The sequence below is a fragment of the Syngnathoides biaculeatus genome, chromosome 17 (assembly GCF_019802595.1).
Source record: "Syngnathoides biaculeatus isolate LvHL_M chromosome 17, ASM1980259v1, whole genome shotgun sequence".
In the NCBI taxonomy this organism is placed as follows: domain Eukaryota; kingdom Metazoa; phylum Chordata; class Actinopteri; order Syngnathiformes; family Syngnathidae; genus Syngnathoides; species Syngnathoides biaculeatus.
Genome location: NC_084656.1, coordinates 11,507,295 through 11,533,805, shown reverse-complemented (window position 1 = coordinate 11,533,805; position 26,511 = coordinate 11,507,295). Strand labels below are relative to the sequence as shown.

Genomic DNA, 26,511 nt, shown 5'->3' with positions numbered 1-26,511 from the left:
TGTGTTGAAAATGAAAATATTTGTAATGATTATACTGTATTCAAGTTGACAAATGTGCATTTTGATTCATTTCCCACGTCACTGTTTTATTTTTTTGCTACCAAATTGCATATTTTGCATAATATAAAATTTTTCTAGCATTTAAATAAGTATATTAATATTCTTGATAAGCTTAAAAGGAGCTTTATATAAAATTCAATGTATTTAAAATAAATTAAAGCATCTAGGTTATGCAGCAATATGAAAAGTAAGAAACTTTATAATAGTAACACAAATAGTATATTAAGTTGGAATTTATTTTAAGGGGGGACTACTATAAAAAAGAATGAGAGGTAATTATATTAATTGTATATATTTGACATAGGATTAATATGGTGTAGCATAAAGAAAATCTTCCAACTTTTCTTGCCCAAATGAAGAAAAACAAGATTTATCTAAACGGCCAAGTGAAAACTCGTTTGAAAAGCTTTTTTTTTTTTTTTTTTTTAATTTTTATTTTTACCCGAGGCCACGAAGGTAGACGTGTTTAGACAGCCAACCACGAGTCAAGCCCGGGCATGACAAGTTCCACCGGCGACCATTCATTTCAATATCAATCGAAGAGTCGTCACAGTACCTGAGCGCTGTGGCGTCAAGGCCAAACACTGCGTCGACGACGTTGTCTTCTTCCATCTTAGGACTTCACGGGGACATGCTCCAACACGCACTACCGCAAACAACATGGTGAAAGTCTTCAGACCTTAATTACAACAACCACATTAATGCATTATGTAAATTAATAGCAGCCTCATAGATAACAGTTAAAGTGCTGAAAAGGGCAGTCCTATCTGAATTAAAATGACACATCGTATACAATTTGTTGTAATTTTGGGTCACATTTTCTGAGATGCAGCAAATAATTTTTAACCCATTCATGGGCAGGGTGGCAATTTTTTTGCCTTATTGAGATAAAAGTCTCCGAACAGGCCACAATCTTTTTCGTTTGTGGTTGAGTTACATGATACACGAGGGTACCCAAACTGAAGCGCAAAATAAATAAATAAATAACAGAGCACAACTAAGACTGAATAGTTGGAAATATTCATCATACGCAATGAACATTTTGTATTTTGAACTGATGTTCCAGCTTGTCAGTGATTACAAAAAGGTAAAAAAAAACAATTACATTTACAAGCAAAAGAAAGCATGAGTCATTTGTCCCATTGCAATTTTATTTTAGTATATAAATGTAAAAGCATGTTGCGTTAAGCCTCCTGTAAGGTTATTTCTTTGGAGGAAGAGCAAAAGTACAGTAATGTTATTGGGTCAGCGTGAGCCATTATGCAAAACAAAAATTGTATCTCATTGTCACCTCAATTTCCATCAATATTACTGATGAACAAGAGCCTATGCAAGATGGGCAAGACGGGCGAATTCTTCATCATCATCATCATCATGATTATTTGCTTTGAAGTACAGTATTTCAAGGTTGGGGGGGTTAGCGTGAGCGCAGACTACGATGTGGTCAGCGCTGGAGACATATTCTACCACTTTCAACGACAGCAACTCAATATTCCTGTAATAACTGTACTATTTCACATTTGTGTGTGAATTTTTCCTGCGACTAGCTGGGGACGGGTTCCACAGAAACCCCTCTGAAATTACTACTGTAGGTGGAGACGTGAATATATGGCATTCATTTGCATGCATTCATATTTCGTCTAATTCTAAATTAATCCAGTTCCCATGTGTGTACAAGCGCCTAACCCCCACACACCCGTGATCATGTCAGCAGGGCTGTCCCCAGGTGGGCCCTCTCAATCCACAACTTAGTACGGAGGGAGGGGGCGGGAGGCACAACAGTGGCGCCGATCCAGTGACACAGACACAACTACTGTATCACTCAACAATGTCCAACCCTCGACACGGATCCCTTCCTCCTCTACGCGACCGCCCGTCCGTCCGTCCTTCCCTACGCCACTTGCCTTCCTCTCATTATGAGGACTTTGCTCTCATATCCTACGCTTTGCCCGCCTTTGGCTCTCCCGGGATGTTTTTGTAATTTCTTTTTAATTGTGACGCACACGCGAGTTATTAATTTCAGGACTTTAATTGTGCGTCTCAAACTCCGCCCAACGTGTGTCTTATCCTGCCTGTTTGTCCGTCCTGGCAAAAGCAGGAAAACCCTGCAAATAAATCAAGGTGAACTTCCCATCTGTCCGTTGGTGGCACCGCGTGCTGTTTTTAGACGCGCGTTGGCAGGGATGTCAACAGGAGGAAAAGAGCAACATTTTGTACGTATTGTTTAGTTGTTTGTTTGCAGGATTATGCAAAATCCCTGACACGACATGACAATGTTTTAATTGTTGCCACAACAAAGATAGTTGTAGTTTAATATGTTCTGTTATCAAGCTAGTAACGCAATCATGATAAAAATGCTATCAATCTATTCCAGCACCCCCAAATGTTTTTTTTTTTTTTTAATCACACTACATTTAAAAAAAATGTGATAGAGAAATTGACACTCATGTTTTGTCATTTGAGTAACAACGAAAAAGCTCCCCTCCTGCTACAAAATAAAGAATAGTACGGTCCAGTTGGCTGGCTCATGAACCAGGAAGTACCCTGGTAACTAGCATTTAGATCAATGATGTAGAACAAAAAATGGACTGCGCGCAGGCCCCTTTCACGTGGTCACCCCCGGTCAGGGCAAAACACATTGCTTTGGGTACTATTTCACGTGAAAGTAGACGTCCTTTGACATCCTTATAATTGTACATTGTGAAACATAATAACATCGAATTTAATTGGAATGCGTTAGGTTTCGTTTTTTTTGTTGCGCTGTTAGTTGTCAAAACTGTGCAGGCGGTCGCAAAGAAGTTGAACTTTTCACCGGTAAGTGTGTTTCAGCTTAACCATCATAATTATCCATCCATCCATTTTCTTCGCCACTTATCCTCACGAAGGTCGCGGGGAGTGCTGGAGCCTATCCCACCGGTCAACGGGCAGGAGGCGGGTTACACCCTGAACTGGTTGCCAGCCAATCGCAGGGCTCATAGAGACAAACAACCGCACTCACAATCACACCTAGGGGCAATTTAGAGTAACTAATTAATGTTGCATGTTTGTGGGGTGTGGGAGGAAACCGGAGTGCCCGGAGGAAACCCACGCAGGCACGGGGAGAACATGCAAACTCCACACAGGCGCGTCCGGGATTGAACCCAGGACCTCAGAACTGTGAGGCCAACGCTTTACCAGCTGGTCCACCGTGCCACCACCATCATAATTAATTATTATATATTTATCGCATTGTTTTCCATAAAAATGTGTATATGTTTCCCATACTTATTGCTTTGACCAGAAATGAGAGCCTGTTGACCATGGTGGAACCAATGATGGATGCAGAGTGCACAGTCCAGTTTTTATTCTACGTCAATGATTTAGATGGACTAGGTGGCACGAGAACTATTCTACTGTTGTTGGAATTAAATTTTCTGTTTTGGTGTTTCACTCACGACGGAACCACTCTCACTGTCCCGGAATAAAAAAATGTAACAGCCGTGTCAACTTGCAGGATGCTCTACGACCCAGGAAGTAGTCTGAGAGCTAATTAAGGGAACAACAGACAACAACAAACACAGTACTGTACAAGTCTTTAAACTTTTGTCAGAGGAATCTGTTGACTTCTTTTGCTGTTTTGAGTCAGGATGGAGCAGTTACCCCACCTCCGAATAAAACATGCTCAAAAGAATGCAAGTACAAACAGGAAGTAGCTTACTAGCGAACAAACAGAACTTTTTTAAAAGGAGTGTTTTGCCATTTGGGTCGCAATAGAAATAGTTGCATTCCTGCATATTTAACATATAAAATGGGAATGCTCAGTTCCCTTGCGTTGCCTTCATGAACCAGAATGTCAACTTATGACGTGGTTCATAACCCATAATGTAGCCTGCTCACGAACAGAACTAGATTATTCTATTTCGTTAGAGCAATATATTATCTCTTTTTTACATTTTGGATCAAGATGTTCTCCAACCCCCACAATCAAAAATGGAACACTTCCTGTTATCTTACCTCATCCTCTGTGAACAATGAAGTAGCTTGCTAGCTAACAATGATGGAACCATCCTCTCTGGCCCAGAATCAAAATGATACAGTCCCCCGGCACCTTGCAACAACCGCCACGAACCACGTCTTCAGTCTATTTATGTTTCCCACGCTTTTTAGAGCAACTTGACTACATTTTGGTGTTTTGAGTCACAGTGAAACCATCACCTCCAGCAACTCTGACATAAAAACAATATGGTTCTCTTTGCACCCACTTGACTTGATGTTATTTTGACCTAACAGTCCACCTGTGGTGCCTAATAGATTTCGGTCTTTGTTGCTGGTCTCCACTCCTGTGTGGCCTTAAGCTGTAAACCACACACGGTGACACCAATCATACTACACTGAGAACTTCTTTCCATTTTTCATCCATGTCCATCATTATCGGGGACAAGTCAATAACAGACAGCAGAAAAAGATGAGATGCAAACAAACATTAAAAAAAAATGAAAAAAAAAAAAAATCACACACTAGTGTGAGTCCGTCTGCCACAGGCCGGCATCTTTGATCTTTTATCCAGACCCTGCATGTTTGAGGCCACTTTTTTTGGTGATACTTGTGACGCCTAAAGAGCAAGGAGGTGTGGGTTTTGGGAGGTGGGTTCATGGCTGTGGGGGGTGTAGCAGTTGTTTGATGTGTGCGTTAAGCTGTCACAGACAGCATGCACACATGGGAGGGGGTCTAAATGGTTTGGGGCCTGTGCAGAGACAGCTGGTTTCTTGAGACTTTACTTCTGACAGTTTATGAGTCATGATATCAACTGTTTGGTTGCGACCCATCCCATAAAATACAGAATGGTCGCTTCCATTCTTTTTTTTTTTTTACCCCCCTATCTGTGACCGACCCCACACATTAAGTTCAAGAAATGTTAACTGTTTTTTAAGAGTTCTGGTTATCTTGTGTATGGTACGGTCTAATAATATGAATACCACACACAGATTCTGTTCAAATGCCAAACGTTCTCACGTGATTAAAGCGGTGATAAAAAGATGCTTTAGTGTGTGTAAATATAAGAGAAAATGTAAGTGAATACGAGTCGGACCGATACTGCTATGCGGGCTCGATCTAGTGATATGCAAAATGAACACTGGCCAGGTACAGTTCAGTTGTAATTAACTTTGGTACAATACATTTCATTTCATTTCATCTTTAAGGAAGGGATTTAGGTACAATTTTCATTTAACTTTTATGTACAGACACTGCTAAATGTTGCTGTTGGCGTGAAGAGTGATAAATGTTTGCTTTCATCAGGGACCCAACTACATTGATGCTGCCAAAACGGACACTTCAGGTACCAGTAATTTAGTGGCGTCAGACATTTTGGCTGCTCTTCCCTTCATTACGCTAATTGTCAAATTTTAGGCAGTTGACACCAACTTGTGAGAAAAAGGCCTACAAGGGTAGGAGCCGTCAACACCTTTTGTTAGTTGCCGTCAAAAACAAAGACAAATGAATTCCTTGAGTAGGTCTAGCTAAAAAGTGTGAGCAAAATTAATCCGTTACATAAATGCTTGTCAAGCGTATTGGAAAAGAGCGTTCTGGGTAAGACTAAGCAAGTTTGTGCAAGTGGGGGCTGCCATAAAACGGGCACTGCGGCTCAGGTCACGCAATGGGACATCTCGGCCAATCATTGCTAGCATTATTGACATGTAGTGAGAGTGAAAAGCTGTCTGATTACGCCAAAGTTAGACCCTGCAGGAATCTGGCACGGTGATAGAAACGTCAATTATAGCCTTACGAAAGAATACATACCGATTACGTATTATGAATCACGGAATACTTTTCGGCCTCAAGATCGTTGTCCCGCACTCCTCCAATTATAAGCAAATAAATAAATAAATAAACAACTTAAAACACAAAACGAAATGTTATATTCATGAAAACAACAATAATTTGAAATATAATACATTAATGCAATATAAAACGTATGCATTTGAGGTGGTTGGAAAAACAGGTTGACTAGCCAACCCCCAAATACTTTATCTATTTTATTAACTAAATGAAAAAATTAACTTGAGTTTATATATATGATATATATAACTAGGATATAATAATTGGTTGAAGACTATTATAATAAAATTTTCTATAAACTAATTTAAATTAGTTTGATTTTGTTTTTATACATTATACACACACAAAATAAATATGACTATATGACAAAAGCAACGAAATACATGGTTAAAATAACTCAATTCTTGATCCCAAATACTGCTGTATTTATTTAAATGAAGGGAGGACGTATTTAATTCCAATTACTCATGACGAACTCCGATTCACCCACTATTGTCTTGAGTGGAACAATGTCATCACTGTATACTTCCTTGAGGCCGTCCAGCACATGTGCACGAGATGTTTGTGTGACCTTATGAACCACGTGACCCTGAGTAGACATCCAGAGCTGAGCCATGGCAGCATTTCCTGATGAGTTGCTCACCTTACCGGGAGGGCGAGGAGGTCGCGGGGGACACATGGAGGTCCAGCTTCTGTTTGGAGGTCGGCCGGGAGACTGTGTTGATAGCAACCTTCCTGCTTTCCACTTGTCTCCTAAACCAGAAGTAGCCCAGATGAAATGTTTTTCTGATATACAGTAAGGGTGAAGAGATGGAAATCCCCAATAGCATTCATGCAAAAAAAAAAAAAAAAAAAAAAAAAAATTATAAATAGGTCAGATGTGAACTTAACGTGACCAAGGTCGGAATCGCAAGCGGCACATATTAAGTCAGCTTGTTTATACAGGTGACCTGTTGGGTCAACTGTTTCAGTTGGCGGTCACTTCCTGGCCCAGACAAAAAAGAAGGAGCTGGAGTGAAGTAAAAAAGGTAACTGCATTACAGCACATTTTACAGTACCACAAAAGCCATATACAGTAGTTTACAAACGTGAACGACAAAAAGCTCAGTTGTTATTTTCAAGGCGACTTAGGGCAAAATGCCCCACTGCAAAAAAACAGACAAAGGACAGGGACAGTTGAAAAGAACACTGAGGTACAAATCATATAACATGCTTTACAATTAAAACAGAACTCTGTATCAAATAGAAAATACATAACACCACAAATAACACTTACTGTAAACAGACTCACTATGAACACCTAAATTAAGTCAGTAGAACCCTGCAATTTCTCAGTTAATCAACAAAGAAAGACAGTCATATTTAACACATATGCATTCTAATATGATACAACCTATAATTTACACGTGAAGAATATAAATTTACTATCACATCAAGCACACAATGCATTGTGGGATAATTAGTGTGTAGTCATAGCACTTCATGCAACAACAATCGGTTGGACCAAAATCGGCAACGTGCACTGAGAATAGTGTGCTTCTTTACATTTAGATGTCTGCACTAAATTGCTCATTCAATCTCACTTCAAGTTCACAAATATTCCAGTTAGTGGATCGTGTTGATGACATTCATAACGGAACTTGTGTAGTGTACATTACCAAGTATTGGGTACAGTTAAGCTTCCACACTATTTTATTCCTCCTTGACTTAATACAGTGGAAGCACCAATCTGTGCAATACTGCATATTCAAAAAAAACAAAATGTTTTCTTACATAGCATAAACCTTTTTTTTTTTTCCCCCAGGCGACAACATTATTCCTGTGGGAAAGTGGGAAAGAAATAGCCCAAAGGGTGTGTGAATAATTTTAAAAATGGCCTGCAGGATTTAGGAAGCATGTGCGACTCCGCGTGTAACACGAAGCGTTTTATGGAGCTTCGCGGGAGTTTAAAATACAGAGATGTTAAAACTTGAGCGGGTTTCGGTTTCAAGGTTCACACATGAGAACACACACGCTCTGAATGCACCCGTGGATGCAACGCAAAACACACGCACCCTCACAAAGTGTGTAACACTGGCTGAAACACAATAAGCTATTGTAACCTCAAACTCAGAGGTCTTGACTCCCATGTGCTTTTGTCATTAGTTTCAATTATAAGGCCATGAAGTCAGCCTGTGATGACAAGTACATCCCTTGCTTGGACACACACAAAAATGTGTAAAACTAATCCTCTAACCTAATCCATGTATTTCAGAAGCCCGTTTTATCACTATTGAACACTTTACAGCTGTAATGGATTTCCCAGATTTTTTTTAACAAGATCTGTCATATGATTTCTGCTCGTTTTACACTAATGTATACGACCAATTGCTTAAAAACCATCTTCAAGATGTTTATATACACTCAAGGTTGGTGTGTTCTGCCAGACTAAGCATAAAACAAAGTAATAAAGTCTGTTCATCTTAATGCAAACAAAAAAATGTCAAAATGCCACAGATGGGATAACAATTGGCATTGGTGTTGTGGTGTTATAACCCTTTGAGTAAGGGATGTATGAACTCAAACGGTGGAGTAATGCACGTAGATAGACAACATAATGGCATATATTCTTATAGGCAGCTGACTGACTCAATTGGAAAACTCTTCTTCATGAGAGTCGGTTTTTGTATCATACTGCCTCCAAATGGCCATGGCTCACACACCAGAGGTAGCCGCACAATGTCAATTAACTGAAGCAAAAACGTCCCAAGAACTGTTTTACTTCTTTACATTCCATTTAATTAGATAATTACTTGACCTGTGATTGACTGGCAACCACTTCAGAGTGGGCAGCAAGGTGACTCAGCTGGTGAAGCCTTGGCCTCACAGTTCTGAGGTCCTGGGTTCAATCCTGGACCCGCCTGGGTGGAGTTTGCATGTTCTCCCCGTGCCTGCGTGGGTTTCCTCCCACAGCCCAAAAACATGCAACATTAATTGGACACTCTATATTGCCCCTCGGTGTGATTGTGAGTGCGGCGGTTTGTCTCCATGTGCCCTGCGATTGGCTGGCAACCAGTTCAGGGTGTACCCTGCCTCCTGCCCGTTGACAGCTGGGATAGGCTCTAACACTCCCTTGTGAGGATAAGCGGCTAAGAAAATGGATGGAATGATGGATGGATAATTACTGTATGTGTTTATAAAGTACAATTATACATTCCTTGTTTTCTTATTGAAAAAGGCATTGCAAACCTTTTTGGGGAAGCTGGAACAAATTAATGGCACTTCCATTAATATCAATGGGGAAAGAGGATTTGAGATCCAAGTGCTTTGCTTTTCGAGCGTGGTAACAGAACTTACTAAATTTGTATCTCAAGGCACCACTGTAGCTTGTTTTTTTTCCCCACTCTGGTCATATTGCATAATGATCACTATAATTATAACAATTTATCATTACACAACTGTTTTCTGAATGAATAGTTACAATTTAATAATTAATTTTAACCCTGTAAAATTATTGCATTCATATTTCCAATAGTTATATACAAGTATAATATACCTTAGTATATTTTATTATTTAATAAAAATCTGATGATAATATTAATGTACATGATAATATACCTGAGAAATACCATTTTGAATGATTTAAAATCACCATTAATTAGATTGGAAATTACAGGATTCTCCTGCCATAGTTTGGGTTAGGAGTAGTTACTTTTGGTGGCTCGTATCTCTATATAGTTCTCTGGCTGGTGTTTGCAATCTAATGCTGCCATTCCTGTTATCAGGGCAAAAGGAAGACTGCCTGGCCCACATCAGTCCAATCAGTGTTTATCAGGGCCACAACAGGACTCTCGCTTTTTTTTTTTTTTTTTTTTTTTAAGTACCAATTTTTCTCAGTACTTTGTGTATCCTCTCTAAGCCGTTTCCTCATCAGCAATGGAGGGGGGATTGGACGGATGGGGAAGAGAGGAGACAGTGGGGATGTGACCCAACAATGGCAGGAAGTGGCTTCAGATCAGTGGGAGATAAGTGCAAAAAACTGCAAGCTCACAAACATCCCCGCTGAAAAGATAAACACGTACACAAAAAGCAATAAATCAAATAAATACGGCATGAGCTGCAATGATCAAAACAGCTTCGCTCAGCAAGACAGGTATTCTAATATTTCAAGTAAAATAACTATGTTAAAAAAAAGTTCATTCATTGGAACAGTTTAACAATGTTACATTATAGACTGCTGCTATGTCCTTTTATTTCCGGTGAGAAAAAATGTTTTGAATGGACACGAATATTCAGTCTTATTAAATAAAGTATGTTGAGTGAATCAGTCGCTGTACATAGCGCAAATACAGGAGTTCAACTGTGAATATTGATTGGACACGCAATATCGGAACAGGAACAAAGTGAACTGAGATGCTGCAAAAGAGTTGAGTTGATGGGGACGCAGGGGGGAGGGGGGGTGAAGAATGCACCTCTAGGGTCATACAAAGGTTCCCTGAAAAGGGAAAAGATGATATCCGACCAACGTTTAACAGCATTTTAATCTGTTCCTTGAGGGATTAAAAGGATGCCTATAAAAGTCGAGTAGATCCAAATGTGAATGCATTTAAAAAGAATGTAAATTCAGTTGGATTTGCTGAAACTATCCATCCATCTTCTATTGTATTTGTCCTGATTTGGGTCACAGGTGAGCTGAAGCCCATCTGAGCTGACTTTATGGGAGGGGCCAGATACGCCCTGGACTGGTCGCCAGCCAATCACAGGGCACATAAAGAGACTGACAACCATTCACATCAGTCAGGTGTAAGCCATTAAACACCTCTTTTGGGGAACTAAGAGTATTAGATGATAATACATTTTCAAGTGTTGAGTCTAGAATGAAACAAACACTCTTTTAATTGAAATATCTGAAGTTAGAAATTACAAAATCTGACGAAAATCCCCAAAACAAGAGGAAGTCTCATTTTGCATTAGCAGCTAAAATGGATTTTTAAAAAAAACGAGGCAAGTTGAAGTAAAATGCCGAACATCCAGCCTGGGTATTAACTTCTAATTCCACTTTTATGACTTCAATGCTGGCCGTGAACGTTGCACACATGCTTTCTTAATACAGATGACTATTTCAAGGAGCTTCAACAAGAACAATAACTTAAGACAGTGTGCCAAGCAGAAAAAAAGTAAATCATTTATAGAATAGGAGGGAGATCCTGGCAATGACGTCTCATATCCTACCACAAGGCTTAATCAAAAAATTAATAAATAAAATATGACACTCAGTATACGGATGGCTGACTACTGTTATCCTGAGGGAAACCATTAAAGGACACGCACGCTTCCTGGTCAGTTGCATTGAAAGAGCATCTGCGGCGCTGCTGACCTGTGCGGCCACCCCACTTCCCCGACTCTCCTTTCAATTGCCGTTTTCTGACAAAACGTTGAAACGCAGCACAAAGTAATGAAGCGCCGGGTCTGGCGCTGCAAGTTACACGTGTGCGTCATTTAATGAATTACCTGGCTGATGCGTTTGTTTCAAAAACCACATGCAGCCCTCGGGCACAGACGTTTTCGACGCAGCCCCCGGGGCTTGAGATGCTCAGTGAGGTGGAAACAACATTTTCTGACATCACGAGATGATGATTTGAACTCCATCTTTTTGTTTGACTTGCAAAGGCATATTTTAAAAGAACATTTTGTTCTGATTCGAAAGAGTTGGACATTTGGGGTGTTTGAGGTTCCTCTGTCATGGTATACAATTACACACAATCACATATTAACGCATAGAAGAAGATGAAAGATGAGATTTAATCAGCCTCCTACTGGGTTTTTGTTTTGTCCCCCCAACCTCCATCCCTCTAATCCCCGTTTGGGTAGAGGGCACGGAGAGGCCACTCGTGGGATAAAAGGTGCAACTTAGTGACCAAAAAGCTCGAGACGAGCTTTACAGCTCGCCGAGCCCAGCGTCTAATCTCCCAGACGCTTCACACATATGGCCGCCTGCACGATACCGCCCCTGCACCCCATCCCAGTCAAAACAACACACGTCACATGTTCAGTTTCCAGTGACACTATCAGAGGAATTCATCGAAGGCTTGCGTCATGAGGGATGTTATGTAGCTACAGTATGCTAGGGGTCAAAATATTCGGAACATTTTCATTTAAATAATTTGTATGTGGTGCTAGACGAAACCAATGCGGAATACAACGAATAGCAAACCCACAAAGGTTGAATCAAGGGCACTTGTGGAAATGACTCAAATGACAAATCAACAAATGTCCTACAAGCCACACACACTCAGACTGTAAAGAGTGAGAAACAAGAAATAAGTTACTAAAATGCAATGTTGATTAACAGAGTTGCTTTCTTCCTCAGCTGTTTTAAGTGATTATTGCAATTGGTTGAACTCCCACTCATCCTTTCACTAAAGAGCCAAAAATGGGGTCAGACTGTCACCATTCTAAAACTGTACAGGGAATATTTTAAGGACTGATAACACCTAAAGGCCCCGTCACACCATGTCGTTCTGGTCAGCGTTCTATAGCGTTCAAAATTAAACGATGATGAACGCTGGTCTCGGTGAGAACTTTTGCGCATGTTCAAAACTTTTTTTCCGGACAGACGTTCTCCGCCGATTCCCAGCGAACATTGACGTTCACTAGCGTTCAAACAACGCTCTTCTGGCGCTATCCCGGCGACCATGGGCGACTACCAACATTTCCTCAAACGCTATAGAACGCTGACCAGAATGTCATGGTGTGACGGGGCCTTAAGTAACAAAGCCATACAAATAAACAAATCCCTGTTCATTTGAAAACAAGTGGCACACTCACCCTTTGAGGACATGTAGCAGCACAGGAGAGGAGAGGAAGGATTGCTGTAGGCGAGTCACTTAACATTTGTGAAGTCAGCTTTTATACACTGTAAGCTGTCATAAGTGTAAAAACAAGCGAAGCATTAATAATAGTGTGAAATGTCAAAAGAATATGATAGGCACTCACCCTTTGATGACGATGTTGATGAAATGCGGTCTCTTGTATTAGTGATGGTTTAACCAGGGTACATTGGGACGAATTTAAGTACCCCCCAAACTTCCAATCAAAGTTAACAAAGGCCTGATTGTCAAATGTTACAAAAAGATTATCCTGAGCGATTATCTGATGGTGTGCAGTGTAAACTGATTTAATAATATAAAAAACAAAATCTTTTTGTGTAAGTCGCTGATAATGCAGTGGTAACATTTGCCTAACATTGTGGGTTCAGTTCCCATTTGGTGTGAACGGTTATCTCTTTATGTGCCCTGTGACTGATTGGCGACCGGTCCAGGGCGTAGGTCACCTTACCCCTTGGAATCAGCTGGGATCGGCTCCAGCTTCCTGTGACCCTGAACAGGATGAGTGCCATAGAAAATGGACAGACTGTTTAACTCATTCACTTTTGGAATTGCAATGCTAAAATACGGCGGCACGGTGGAGCTAGCCTCACAGTTCTGAGGACCCGGGTTCGATCCCAGCCCCGCAAAAACATACAACATTAATTGGACATTCTAAATGGCCCCTAGGTGTGATTGTGAGTGCGAATAGTTGTTCGTCTGTATGTGCCTTGCGATTGGCTGGCAACCAAATCAGGGTGTACCCTGCTTTCTGCCTGTTGAGAGCTGGGATAGCCACTCCCAGAACTCCCTGCGACCCTTGTGAGGATAAGCGGCAAAAGAAGATGGATGGATGTATTCCTATTTATTGTGATGCACGTGTACAACCATGAATGTGACCAATAAAGTATGATTTGAAGCCATGGGCCTTCAGGCACAGCGCAGCTGATCTTCATCATTTACCCGTGCAAAAAAAAAAAAAAGGCGCAGAGACTGAGGCGCGATGGATGGAGCTGTGGGAATTCTCCCCCATTTGAGATGCTAATTCCTGGCCGAGCTGAAAGAGCCGGAGAAACAGGTGTCCGAGGAAGTGCGCTGACACGCGGGTGCGGGAGGGGGGCGGCGGGTGAATATTAACGAACACAGGGAGTACTGTATGATTGAACGTTGTGCCTGCTCTGTGCGAGTTTGCTGTTTTCGCTCGTGTCATTGTCTTAATTTAGGATTAAATGGAGTCATTGTGTAGAGTCGGTGAGCAGTCTTAATCAAATCACTCTCTAAAAACCTTGCATGGATAAATTTCACAACTTCTTTCTCTTTTTTTTTTTTTAAACTAATTTTACAAAGCCAAAGCTTGATTGAAGTGGTTGATTATTGGATTTCACAAGTTTGTAATGTCTTAATCATTCATTAGTGGGTGGTCTTGTACTCTCCAAACGTTCAAGGAGCAGCTCAGTGACGCCATCTACAGATGCTATAGTGCGTTTTAATCTGGATTAAAAAATGGGTGAGCACGGCCCACCGAGTGGCCATCAACGTTGCCCCGCAGTTCTTTGGGGTTTGAATTTTGGCTCCAGACTTTCTGTGAGGAGTTTTCGGCTTCCTCTCACAATGCAAAACCATGCATGTGAGGTTCACTCAAGATGAAATTGTCCATAGGTGTGAATTTTCAATATGGTACCAGTTAGTCTACATGCCCTCTGATTGGCGGGCCACCAGTCATGGTACACCCAGCCACTTGTTCAGTCACCTGGGATAGTTTGTTCAATGGTAGTTTTTTGTGAATATTTTGTCAGTGAGAGAAACACAGAAGACGGATTGAAAATGTTCTCATAACCCAACATGGTATCTCTTTATAAAGTTATTTCCAAGCAAAAATGGATTACACTTTCCAAACAAGCTTATCCCAAAGCATGATCAATCCTTGTTAATATTTCACCTGTTTTTTTTGTTTTACTGTTCTTCCCTTTAATACGTAGTGCAAATGAAAGGTTTAAATGGAGCTTGACTTTCCACATCATTGTACAAAAATATTTATACATTCAATGGGCGGCATTTGTGTTAGAATTCCACAAAAAAAAAAAAAAAAAAAATACAGAACCTTTTACATATCTGGCTCAGAAAAAAGGGAGTTGTAAACCGGTTATGGTTACATCACACCAACAAAAATCTCCCAATGCTGGTGTATTATTCCTTTTCCAGTGATAGTCCTTCAAAGTCTTTTTGCCAGTGTGGCTGAGTTTGCATTCCCGTTCATTCCCAAAATGACGACACATGCAAGTTCAAAATATTTGGTTTTGTGGGACAACCATGTCCCAGAGCAAAGTTTCCTTCATTAAAAGAAGTGGAGTCAAAGTAGTGTGAAGGTGTTGTGCACTGCCACCAAGGCTGGCAAAGTAGTAATAAGAAGACTTGCTGGTGCAGTGCATGGGTACAAAAGCTCATAACATCTATGATGAAAAGTTTCCCATTAAAACAAGAGTATTATTATTCCTTTTGTAAAAACAGGATTTGTTTAAAATGCTCATGTAGTGGATCTTTTGTAAGATCATCAACCACATGTTGTGTTCGGTGAGAAACTTTATCATTATCTGCTTGGACTTCACAGACTTTAGAGTAAATGTAGTAGCTGTAAAAGTCAGTTAGCATGTTAAGTCATGCACACCATTGCAGCCTCGTCCTCCCAATGACTGGGGGGAAAAAAAGGTGCAAATTAATTGTCACCGCCACCTGGAGTTCATTAAGGGGAATTTCACCTTTACAATCATTGATGGGAATGGAAGAGCAAATTTGTTTGTTCAATATCATTCACAGACAGCTCAAAGTTCATGTACAGGTATGCTCGTCGTCCTCGCTGATAAAACAATTCATTGCACGGGTGGAACAACTGTGGCACACTAGTAGAATGACTGTAGTATTGGTAACAATTTTTCCATGGCTAGTCCCACATTTGGCCAACTAGTACAACCACAAATAAAAGCCCGCCCCGTAGAGCTTCCATTCAATATTCTCCATATCCAACTTATTAGTCCATGCAAAAGTATATTGTTTGTCCTCACTAATATAACTTTCGCATTCTATTATATGACTCATTATCTGGCACTTGACTGTAATACCGTTGTGGAAAAAAAAAATCATTCTTAGTAAGTTCAGCCGTTACTTTATGCTATGCTACACTTACTGGTTAAGACAACCAGTATACTAGTAAATGGAGCTTGAGATGGATACCAAGGATATTGAATATATGCTCAAATGGCTTTCCACAGATGTTCCCAACTTTTGTAGTTAGTATGTGTTTTGAAATTCTACATATTTTAAGAATCATGAGTGTTTAAAAAAAGAAAAAAATAATAAATTTCAACAGAACCTCCCAGTCCGTTATGGAATGATTGTCATGCTCACCGTTCTACAGATAGGTGTCGTGCTCGGTGCTGCTCACACTCTCTTTGGAAGCGTGGATGGTCCTTGGCTGCAGGAGCGGCGAGGGCTCCAAGAGAAACGGCGGAGCGTTTTCCGGCTCCTGCGGTGGCAGAATTTTCTTCTTCCGCTTCTCCCTTTTGGCTTTGCGAGTGTCCCTGGCGTCTTCTCCCTCCGGGGGTTCCACGATTATGGTGGGCCGCTGCCTGAGATCCTGCCGGCCCGGCGGCTCTGCGGCCATGACGGCCTTGGCGCCGTGCATCCTGGGTGGGGGTTTGTGGTGGAGGTCTCCGTGGGTCTCCTTCCAGCACCGCAGCTGGGTCAGGTGCTCCTTCTCGATGTCTTTTTCCGATACGGACAGGTCTATGGTCTGAATTACAGTGTTCAGAGTTGATTATAATTGCACATATCAATGACAAAATAATCAAATAACCTTAGTAGGTGACCACCTGACAAAATGATCTGAAATGAACAGCCCCAAATCCTGATACAGAAACTGCTTGGGCCATCCACAGCAGCAATGATTGAAATCAAGCATTTTCTATAACCGGCAATGAGTCTTACAGATCTCTGTAAAGATATTTTGGCCCACTCCTCTTTGGTGAATTGTTTGAATTCAGCAAAAATGTAGAGTTTTTGAGGATGAGTGGACTTTTATTAGTTTTTCCATACAAGGCCAGCTAATCGAACAGTTTTCTGCTTAAATGAAACAGCATTATAAGTTCACAGGTTATATTTGTCTGATATTTACATTTGTTGGATGGTCTTAAACAATAAAGTGGAGAAACTATGTATAAGAATAAGAATTTGAGAAGCGGGGCCAATACTTTGTGACAAATTTGACAATACTTACGCGAGCATAGGCTGTCACTTTAATAATTTAGAATTTAAGACTGCTTTAAGATTGTTTTTAAAAGCCACTTTGATCAAATTTATCTGTCACAAAATTTGTATACAACAGTGGGCCATATTGAGTCAATATATCACAAGATTAAAACGTTATTCCATCATATTTTTAACATACAAAAATATGGCGTGAATCAGAATCCTCTTTATTTGGCAAGTACGTCAAAACACAAATAATTTGTCTCCGGTAGTACGAGCTGCTCTAGACAACGATCGTCAATTAACAGAGAATACTTGTGAGACGTAAAAACAAACAAACAAACAACAAAAACAATCTCAGCAACAAAAGGTTATCAGTAAAGCAGACATATATATAATTTTTTTTTTGACAATTGTGAAGTTTTTCAATTTAAATGACCTGTTCATATATTCTATATACTTGTGTACTCCATGTGCCGTACATCCCAGTTGCCCCACCCACCGATGACTAACTCGGAAAAAAAAACAGAGTGAATTTCAATGCAAGTCGGAACGCATTGCAGGTAATCACTAACAAGAAAAAACAGTATTGATCACTAATAGGCCATAAATATGAAATCAAAAATAAAAACAAGGGGGTGACTGAACATGTCTTCGTGTGGTGAATGAACACGTATTTTTATCCCACTCAAACTATGTCCAGTGGTACTTCTGTAAATTGCGAATCCCCCGTATGTTTTTTTTTCCTTGGGATACAGGTAGCTACCAGAGATATTAGCAGGTTATCCTCCAAAAGACAAAAAAACAGGACTGCATTTGCCAGAGCAAGTACAAACTCACCTCTTGCACAAGGAAACTCTCCTGCATGTATTGTGTTGGTATGGCCCGGAGACGCTCCAAGGTTTCATAAAGACCTGAGCAGGCCTTCACCTTTTCTTGAGATCCCAGCATCCATTTGAGGAGGACCAGGCCCACGCGGAAGAGGATCTTCACTCCTAAGAGCGAGAGGGACATCCTCAAATTAAAGAACATAAGGAAAAAACATTTTTTGAGACAAAAAGTTGTATTTTCATTGAAGTGTGCTCGGAGGACCTCAAATAAGATGAATAAGGTGACATTTACGTGTACAGTACAACACATCTCCACCGCTGTGCAGTATGCTGTGGAAGAATTTCAGGTGTGCTTGGATAAATATTGCTATTATGATCCAAATTGTTGGCCTCACAGTTCTGAGGTCCCGGGTTCAATCCGGGACCCGCCTGTGTGGATTTTGCACGTTCTCCCCGTGCCTCCGTGGGTTTCCTCCGGGCACTCCGGTCTCCTCCCACATCCCAAAAACAGGCTACATTAATTGGACACTCTAAATTGCCCCTAGGTGAGTGTGACTGTTTGTCTCTACGTGCCCTACGATTGGCTGGCACCCAGTTCAGGGTGTTCCCCGCCTCCTGTCCGTTGACAGCTGGGATAGACTCCAGCACACCCTGGGACCCTTGTGAGGACAAGCGGCTATGAAAATGGATGGATTGATGGTCCAGAAATAATACAATTACGCTATCAATACTTGTATTTACCGTATTTTCCGCAGTATAAGGCGCACCGCATTATAAGGCACATAGAATAGACGCTACAGTAGAGGCTGGGCTTACGTTATGCATCCATTAGATGGCTATAGATAGGCTCAATATTGATCCATATATAAGGCGCACTGGATTATAAGGCGCACCATAGGCTTTTAGGTGCGCCTTATAGTGCAGAAAATACGATACTACAAATAATGTCTTTTTCATCTACTTATGCCAGGAAAGTACAGCACAGACACAACAATGATCTCTCCCTAAATTGCACTTTGCAGAAGGTACTCTACAATTAACCAGTGCGTCCACATCTGCCATTCATACAACAACATAATAGCTTTGTATTCTGCTAAACCAGCCCAGATCTTACGCCGAGTAAGTACATTTCTGAGTAAATCAAGACGAGATGATCATTATTTCATAATAAATGCTTTTTGTGAACTTTCTGTTCAGTGGCGTGGATGTAAAATATGTGCCTTGGTTCAATAAAGGTTGGGAAACACTGGTATAGCACCCCGGGTGACATGTCTCACCCTCACAGAGGAACATGTCCCACACGCGGAGCACAGAAGCCCACGGCAACGTCCGGGAGAAGGCGCACATGAACCACTCGGTCATGTACAAGATGGGCTCCACTTTGTGCTGCTTAAGGTGGCGGTGTGCGATGGGGGAGACCCGCTGCAGCAGAGCGTACAGGATCTCTCCGTCCAGCTGGATGGCCTCCTGGAAGTAACAGCACCCCCGCCCCCCAAAAAAGTAGTAATCTTACGAATTTGGGTACCTTGTAATGTACAAAGTGTCCAATGTATGGGGTTCAAGTGCCTAATCTAGCAACTGAATTGCTGAATCCAAACTATGAACATGTACACCTTACCAGCCCTGAACTGTAGTATCCAGGAAGATACTTCTCACAAATTTGGACAAGGACCCAGAAAGCATCCTATGAAACAAAAACATAACTCGTTAATCTTAGACGAGGATCCAAGGATGGGGTTGTTGGTTTTATTTACCTCAGCTGGCATGTGCATGAGGAGCACAGCAGCAATGGGAGCCTGAGCCTGACAGTAGCCCTCCTCGGGGTGGTGCACGGTGTACGCCTTGAGCACGCGGAACAAGTCTTGTTGCCTGCGTGCGTGGATGTAGAGATGGGAGGATAAATAGAATCTTTATTAGTTAATTAAATCATTACAGCAGAAATAGTCTCTCTCACACGCATATATATATAAACATGTATTAACTATAGCAAACAACTAACAAGGTATAAACAAATACATACAGAGTGGCATTCAAAGAATTAGAAGAAATCTAAACAAGTTGCGGGGGAAAAAAAAAATAAAAATCAAGTGTCTGTTTAAGGGGGACACATGAAATGCATGGGGGCAATTATTATTATTAACCTTGGAGACAGTACTTACATTGCTACATATTTTTGATAAACTAACATAATATAATTACCATGTTAAACCGAACCAACAGCAAATATGACCATCTTAAGCCTACAATAGCAGTTTGAATAATTTCAAGCAATACATGATTGTAGATGACAGTAGTTGAGAAAACACATTCAGAGGGCAGTTGTGCATCTACATTGATGTAATCGTCACGTAGACCTATCCCGCTAAAATTATTTTCAGTCAGGTTGTGATAGGCTGTTGCAGATTAGATTCTCATAAATCAAACAATTTGTTTTACATTTTGAACGTCTGAGTGATGAAGAGGTTCGATTGGCTGGTGACCCGTTCAGGGTATAACCCACCTATCGCCCAAAGTCAGCTGACCTAGGCGGCAGCAAACCTGTAACCCTAGTGAGGATCAGCGGTTAGGAAGGATGGATGGATGGTGATGAAGAGCTCAACACTATTTCTTAACACTAAAATGGCAGCAATGATAAAATAAAATTTTAATTTTTCAATATCTTTGTTATTAGACCTCCACGCCTCAAGCGAGGGCGGAGCACAAGCATGTTAGTGGGTGGGCACAGCTCCCTATTGGTGCAATGAGTGCGAACTGACAACAGGTTGGCACATCTCCCTCACAGTTCTGAGGACTGGGGTTCAAACCCCAGCCTGGCCTGTGTGAAGTTTGCATGTTTTCCCATTGCCTGTGTAGGTTTTCCCCAGGTGGTAGGCGTGGTAGGTTGACTGAAGACTCTAAATTGCCCCTAGGTCTGAATGTTTATTTGTTTCTATGTGCCCTGCAATTGGCTTGTGACCAGTTCAGGTGTACCCTGCGTTTCGCCCATTGACAGCTGGGATAGGCACAAGCACGCCCACAAACCTAGCGAGGTGAAGTGGATGGATAGATAGTGTGAACTGGGAAGTATAACACTATTGACAGCCAAGCATATGTAATAATGAATTATATCATAACAACACAGATGGTTTTCTATTCATTCACACACACATTGAGGCGCTTACCCAAGTCCACCTTTGGCTGAAAACATTTCATGGAAGGGAAACTGTCGGTGGAGGTCTCGCTCAATGACGTCCACCCATTTGGGATCTCCTGGCTGGCTATCCAATTCCTAAATACACAATTTTGTAGCGTGATGCTTAGAAAATAAAACAAAAATGTCACTGTATTGTTTCATAACTGAAGCTGACATTCTGGAAAAGTGACTATTTAATAGCTTCTGTACAAATAGCTGCACCTGTAGTGTGTCTGCTCACACATCATATGAAAATGTGAACACTCGAGAAATTTTTGGGGAATCTGTGTCTTTCTGAGATTTTCTCTGTCAAAGAGCTGTTCCGCACTTCTGGCCCACTGTTACGTGACAGAGGGAAAATTTACAGCATGACCGCTCAGCTCCACTAGATTTTTTCACCCATGACATGTTCAGGTAGACTGGTTGAAGATCCAGAGACACTTCAAATCTGTAACCGGTTACTATAGCGTCTATATGCCATGTACACAAAGAATAATGTATCAACTGTTCCATCCATGATTCAAAGTGCTATTATCGTCTTTACTGGCACTCACTGTTTTCTTCACAATCCGGACTCTGCTTCCGCAAGTAGAACAAAGCAGACGGCCAAAGGGCACACAATGCAAGAAGCCATATAATGAGAACAGCCCATCAAATAATGGGGATGACGAGATTGCCAATCACCGGCCAGAACATACACCCTTGCCGGCAAGATAAAATAAACGTGTTCCTGAGTAAATGTAAGGACTTTTGTGCTCTTACTCGGTCCGAGAAAAGCTTTCTTGGCGCATCCTTCGTGAAATCCATTGTAAGATCTGAGGAATTTGAACTCAAGTGTTGCTTTAAATTCCAGTTAGACTAAACAAGAAATATTAATCTGACCTTGAACTTGCCCCGGTTTTGCTCTTCCTTCACTTTGCCTCCAGTGAGGTAAAGCCAAGCACGACCACGCAACGATGGCGGGATCCCCTTCTGACAGCGGTCTTTTACCTGTTTGCAACATAAAGAGTTTACATGAGACGCAATTCAAAATATAACACAACCATAAAGTCTGCATTTGAATTATTGACCCAAGTTCCCAGATGGGTTTGAATTTGATCATAAAGACTCATGCTAATCACGTCCATGACTCCCAGCCAGCGGTGCATAAACTCTGAAAAGTGTCTGTTTATATAATTTGGCAGCCAGATAGACCTTCTTGTGTTTTTTGGCCATCCACTTGTCCCAGCTGTCGAGCATCTCCAGCCATTTGGACTCCCGATGTCTGAGTACCTCCATCGGGATTTCTTCAGCACTATGGAGAGAAAATAAAAAATAAAATATTCTTTCTTTGCAATTGTAACAGTGTTCTGTCACATATAAACAGGGATGGCTTTGACATTAGAAAAGCTTGATCTCTTCCTTATTCTTCCATACAGGAAAAGGATCCACAGACAAAACAGCAACGCAGTGGTTTTCATCAGCAAGCACGTTTCCTACAAACAGGAAGTTGCCTTGCCCTAGTTTCCTTCACTTACGCGAACAATGGGTCACTTCACTGCAGTACTACAACAATTTGACACAAATGATGCCACCCACTCATTGAATGGACGGTTTTCGACCACGTGACTACATCCGGGGCACCTGGCCGTGTTGGATGGGTTCACTCTCCTGACGCGCCGTTCATTCTAATGCTTTTGCATACAGACCAGAGTTACACAAATATTTGTACAACTGTTAAAAGTGACGCACCGTTGTGTTAAATTATGTTGATTATAACAACGAAAGAGGTGTAGATTATTATTTTCGTTTTTGTTACCGAGAGGGAGAGAGAGAGGTTCGATCGGGACGAGTCCCAAGCCGAGCCTGCACCTTTTTCTCCACTTCCACGGCTACATTTTTAACTCAACTCAAGAAACCGCTAGCGGTGCGGTAAGTCCTTTTTGCAAATTTATTATAACAAAACATAAAATACAGATTTTGGAGACATGCATTGCATTCACACACACACACACACACACACACACACACACACACACACACACGAGTATTGTGCTTGGCTTCGAGGTCGGCTCTGCTAATATGAAACAGCCACAGTTGTCGCCATTTAGTTGCTAACTGCTCTGTTTTCTCGCACTGGTTCTTGATCACAGCTGGCAGTCGAAAGAAAGACACTTTACAACGCCCACTTTCGTTTGAGCAACCGATAACATAGCAGTGCGCTCCCATTCATACGCCTTTCTGAAATGATTCCTGCTTGGTTACGGTTTGTTTACGCGAATTCACCAAACAAAAATGGCGACCGCATTCTCAACCTGAAGGTGTGTGACATCAGTCGAAAACATTCTATACTGTACACTTAGTCTCGGTGAATGGAGATTTGAATCCAGCTCTTAGTTGCATTAAACCTCATTAGGTGTACTCAATGTGCCAGTGACCTAGAATGAGAGGCAGAGCAATTAAATCATCTTCCACTGGATGGCTTAAGGGCCACTTAAAGGCCTGTGTATCCAGACGTTGCCATTCATACAGAATAAATAATATACACAACAACAATTTTGTGTTTGACATGAACAGATTTTCCACAAAGTACATTGAGAAATGATCATAATTATTTTCAGTACATACTGTATACTTTTTACCATATTTTTCTGTGGGGGGATTACCTAGGGTATCCATTTCTGTGCCTTTCTGAGAACATCCTGTTGAAAGTTCAATTCTTTCACCAGGAAATTTATTTGTACATGCAAGGATCGTTTAAACTTTACTGTTGAGCTCCTTGACGGAGAACAACTTGTGCGAAAAGTACCGGTACTAAAACATTGAACAGTTGGACGCGCAGTCTGAATTTTAATCAATCAATGAATACATTTAGACGCACACAACAAACAATACAATTTCATTAGGAGACTTACTGTCCTGGATCCTGCTGGGCTCCTCCTGAAAAGCCGTATTTGTCCACTTCTTTCTCCCCGGACGTGTCAGTGCCATCATCTGAGCCCAGAGTGACCGCATCGGAGCCAAAAGAACGAGTACTCCCACCGCCTGTCAGCTTCTCCTCGCTCGCTCTAAATTCAAGCTCTCCATCGTCCTGGTCGCTTTTTGCCATTTAGCCAACATTTATATTGGCTAAAAACCCGCCTCTCTAATAACTTAAAAGCCTTGGCCTTATTTATTACTCACGTTACCTTCCATGAAGCTCAACAACTGTCACAACTAACCAGGTACGCATGCTAAGACGATGAGTCTCGGTTTTTTGTTTTTAAGACCCCCCTCGAGTTACAAGTCACACTAAGGATTTAGCGTCACTATTTTTCCACGAAAATATTCATATTTAACGGAGCTCCCTAAAGAGAGTTCGTGCAGTAAGAGAGCTAACATGCTAGCATCACACACACCTGTCAGATGAATGCTGTGGGCGTCCTAGCTAAACCACAGCAGGAATGCAGACCAGCAAGTTAGCAAACAGCTCTCTATCGCCGCCATGTGGCTCAAACCTATTCTTACAGCTTGATGACCGCACTGACGCCATGTAAACAGTAGCTCGTCTATTTTCGAACACGATGAACGGAGAGGAGACAGTCGGATTATCATCTTATTTCTTGCAACGCGCTACCCGGAAAGAATTTGAAACTTGCGTACTAAAAAGTAAAATAAGTAAATAAAGCAGTTGAGCTTTCAGGGCCGTTTTCGTTGGGACATGCACGACTGCCTCCCAGTGTTCGGCGGGTGCATTACAACAACAACTTCAAGTCACACGCGGCAGTGAAATCGAGGTAGGGAAACTTTTTAAAAATGTTTTCAAAGGACCAGTGGGTCAGATCATTCGATTTGGGGGAATGACTTGGGAGTAAAAGGTTAATTTGTGCCTATAATAACAATACAACAGTTCTTATTCTTATCCTTGTGTTTTTGACAAACATGGCAAATAAAGATGCTTCTGATTCTGATTAGCGATAATGAATGAAGTCATTCTTTTTTTTTTTTTTTTTTAATGAAAACATGACTGTGTCCATCCAACCAGGCAGGTGTAGAGCGTTGGCCTCACAGTTCTGAGGACCAGGGTTCAAATCCCGAAACCTCCTGTGTGGAGTTTGTCTGTTCTCGCTGTATGTTTTTTGCCAAACTTAAACTTCTTGAACTTTTAAAAAAACCTTTTGGTGAGTTAGGATTTCAAATCAAATTTTGTAACAATGAGTAAATTGGATCCAAGAGATGACACGCTGTGGCGACCCCTAACGAGACAAGCCGAAAGGAAAAGAAGAATTTATAATGAAGCCACTCCTTTTTTTGTATAAATACTATACATTTTTATTTAAATATTGTACATTTTCTGAAAACATATTTACATAAATTAGACCTGCATTGTTACACCGTGACAAAGACAGATGTAGTATTCATTCGCCCATACAAATATCGCTTGTTGGAAAAAGGACAATCGTACCATAGAGATGGCAGAAGCACCTTTGCGTTAAAGGGTAGAACACACACGAGTTCTTCCCCCCTCCCTCATGGGCCTTTGCAAACTGCACAAAACGACAAACACTGGACAACATGGACGAGAGACAAGCTTGCGAATACAGGGAAGGCCTCTTGATGACAGGTCTGTTAAGGCTGAAACTGTGCTCCCCCTTTCAGTCACGCGCTCAGTTTCACAGCATCTCTGCCTTTGTCTGCATATACAGTACATTAAATATTTCCAGAACATATGCTTTCTAAAGACACGGGAACTTACTGGAACGGATTGACTGAAACCATGCAATATAAGTACAGTTGACTATAACTAAGAAACAGACGTACAACAGTGATATTATTGGTCTCAACCAATGTTGCTAACAGCAGGGCCTACAGAACAGGGCTAAGGTCCCCAATTCGCATTCACTATGGCTTTCCTTCTTTGGCTCAACACATTACAGACAACCAATCACATGTAAGAAAGAAGTTCATTGAGGAACTGGACACACACAAATGCGCACACACACAAAAAAAACCCCCTTCAGCAACACATCTCGCCATCACATGATACTCTGAGCACAAAATGTACAGTATTGCTGCATAATAGTGTTTACAACCACAAGGCATACAGATAAACACACAAATGTGTCTTTGGTGCGTCCGCTGTCCAGACATTTAGCATCCGATGGGGTGTTATCAAAAGGGGCAGCCTGAAATGAGCGGAACAGTAAGACACACACATCATTTATACAACGGGATTAAATTCAACACACACAACCGTACACTTTACAATCATGATGAACATTTTTGTGCCATTCAGCTCATATACACACATTACACAAGCACCTAAATGGACATAACAGAAGAAAAACCATGCATCCATCCCAATTTTCTTTGCGCTTATCCTCACAAGGGTTGCGGGATTGCTGGAGCCAATCCCAGCTGTCAACGGCCAGGTGGCGGGGTACACCCTGAACCAGTTGCCAGCCAATCGCAGGGCACATGGAGGCAAACAACTGGCAACGGGCAACACTTACAATTACACCTTAGGGAAATTTAGTCTCCAATAAATGCATGTTTTGGCAATGGGGGGGGGGGGGGTGTCCGGAGA

The 26,511-nt window shown here is 41.4% G+C and overlaps 1 protein-coding gene across 4 annotated transcripts; it reads right to left on the bottom strand.

Annotated features, from left to right (window-relative positions):
* Positions 1-555: 555 nt before the first annotated feature.
* On the bottom strand, positions 556-24,533 carry LOC133490452 (TBC1 domain family member 10A-like). Of its 4 annotated transcripts, XR_009792221.1 has the most exons (11): positions 23,861-24,533; positions 22,161-22,260; positions 21,849-21,956; positions 20,956-21,062; positions 19,549-19,663; positions 19,413-19,478; positions 19,072-19,261; positions 17,805-17,959; positions 16,125-16,509; positions 6,521-6,630; positions 556-706 (listed from the first exon to the last, which is right to left on the bottom strand). XR_009792221.1 is itself a non-coding variant. In XM_061800535.1 (10 exons), exons 1-9 carry the CDS (start codon positions 24,052-24,054, stop codon positions 16,129-16,131), a joined length of 1,416 nt encoding a protein of 471 aa, XP_061656519.1. In that variant the 5' UTR covers positions 24,055-24,533; the 3' UTR covers positions 639-706; positions 16,125-16,128. The 4 variants fall into 4 exon arrangements, 3 of the variants coding, with proteins under 3 accessions (XP_061656519.1, XP_061656518.1, XP_061656517.1); XM_061800535.1 differs by lacking the exon at positions 6,521-6,630 and having other exon boundaries at positions 639-706; XM_061800534.1 differs by lacking the exon at positions 556-706 and having other exon boundaries at positions 6,423-6,630.
* Between the last annotated feature and the right edge of the window lie 1,978 nt (positions 24,534-26,511).

Excerpts from the sequence above, each read along its gene's own strand:
- LOC133490452 (XM_061800535.1), bottom strand. The coding sequence starts at position 24,054 with ATGGCAAAAAGCGACCAGGACGATGGAGAGCTTGAATTTAGAGCGAGC. Across the intron at positions 22,261-23,860 it reads GCCCAGCAGGATCCAGGACA|TGCTGAAGAAATCCCGATGG; the intron begins GTAAGTCTCCTA and ends TTCTCTCCATAG. Across the intron at positions 19,262-19,412 it reads GATACTACAGTTCAGGGCTG|GAGGCCATCCAGCTGGACGG; the intron begins GTAAGGTGTACA and ends TGTTACTTCCAG.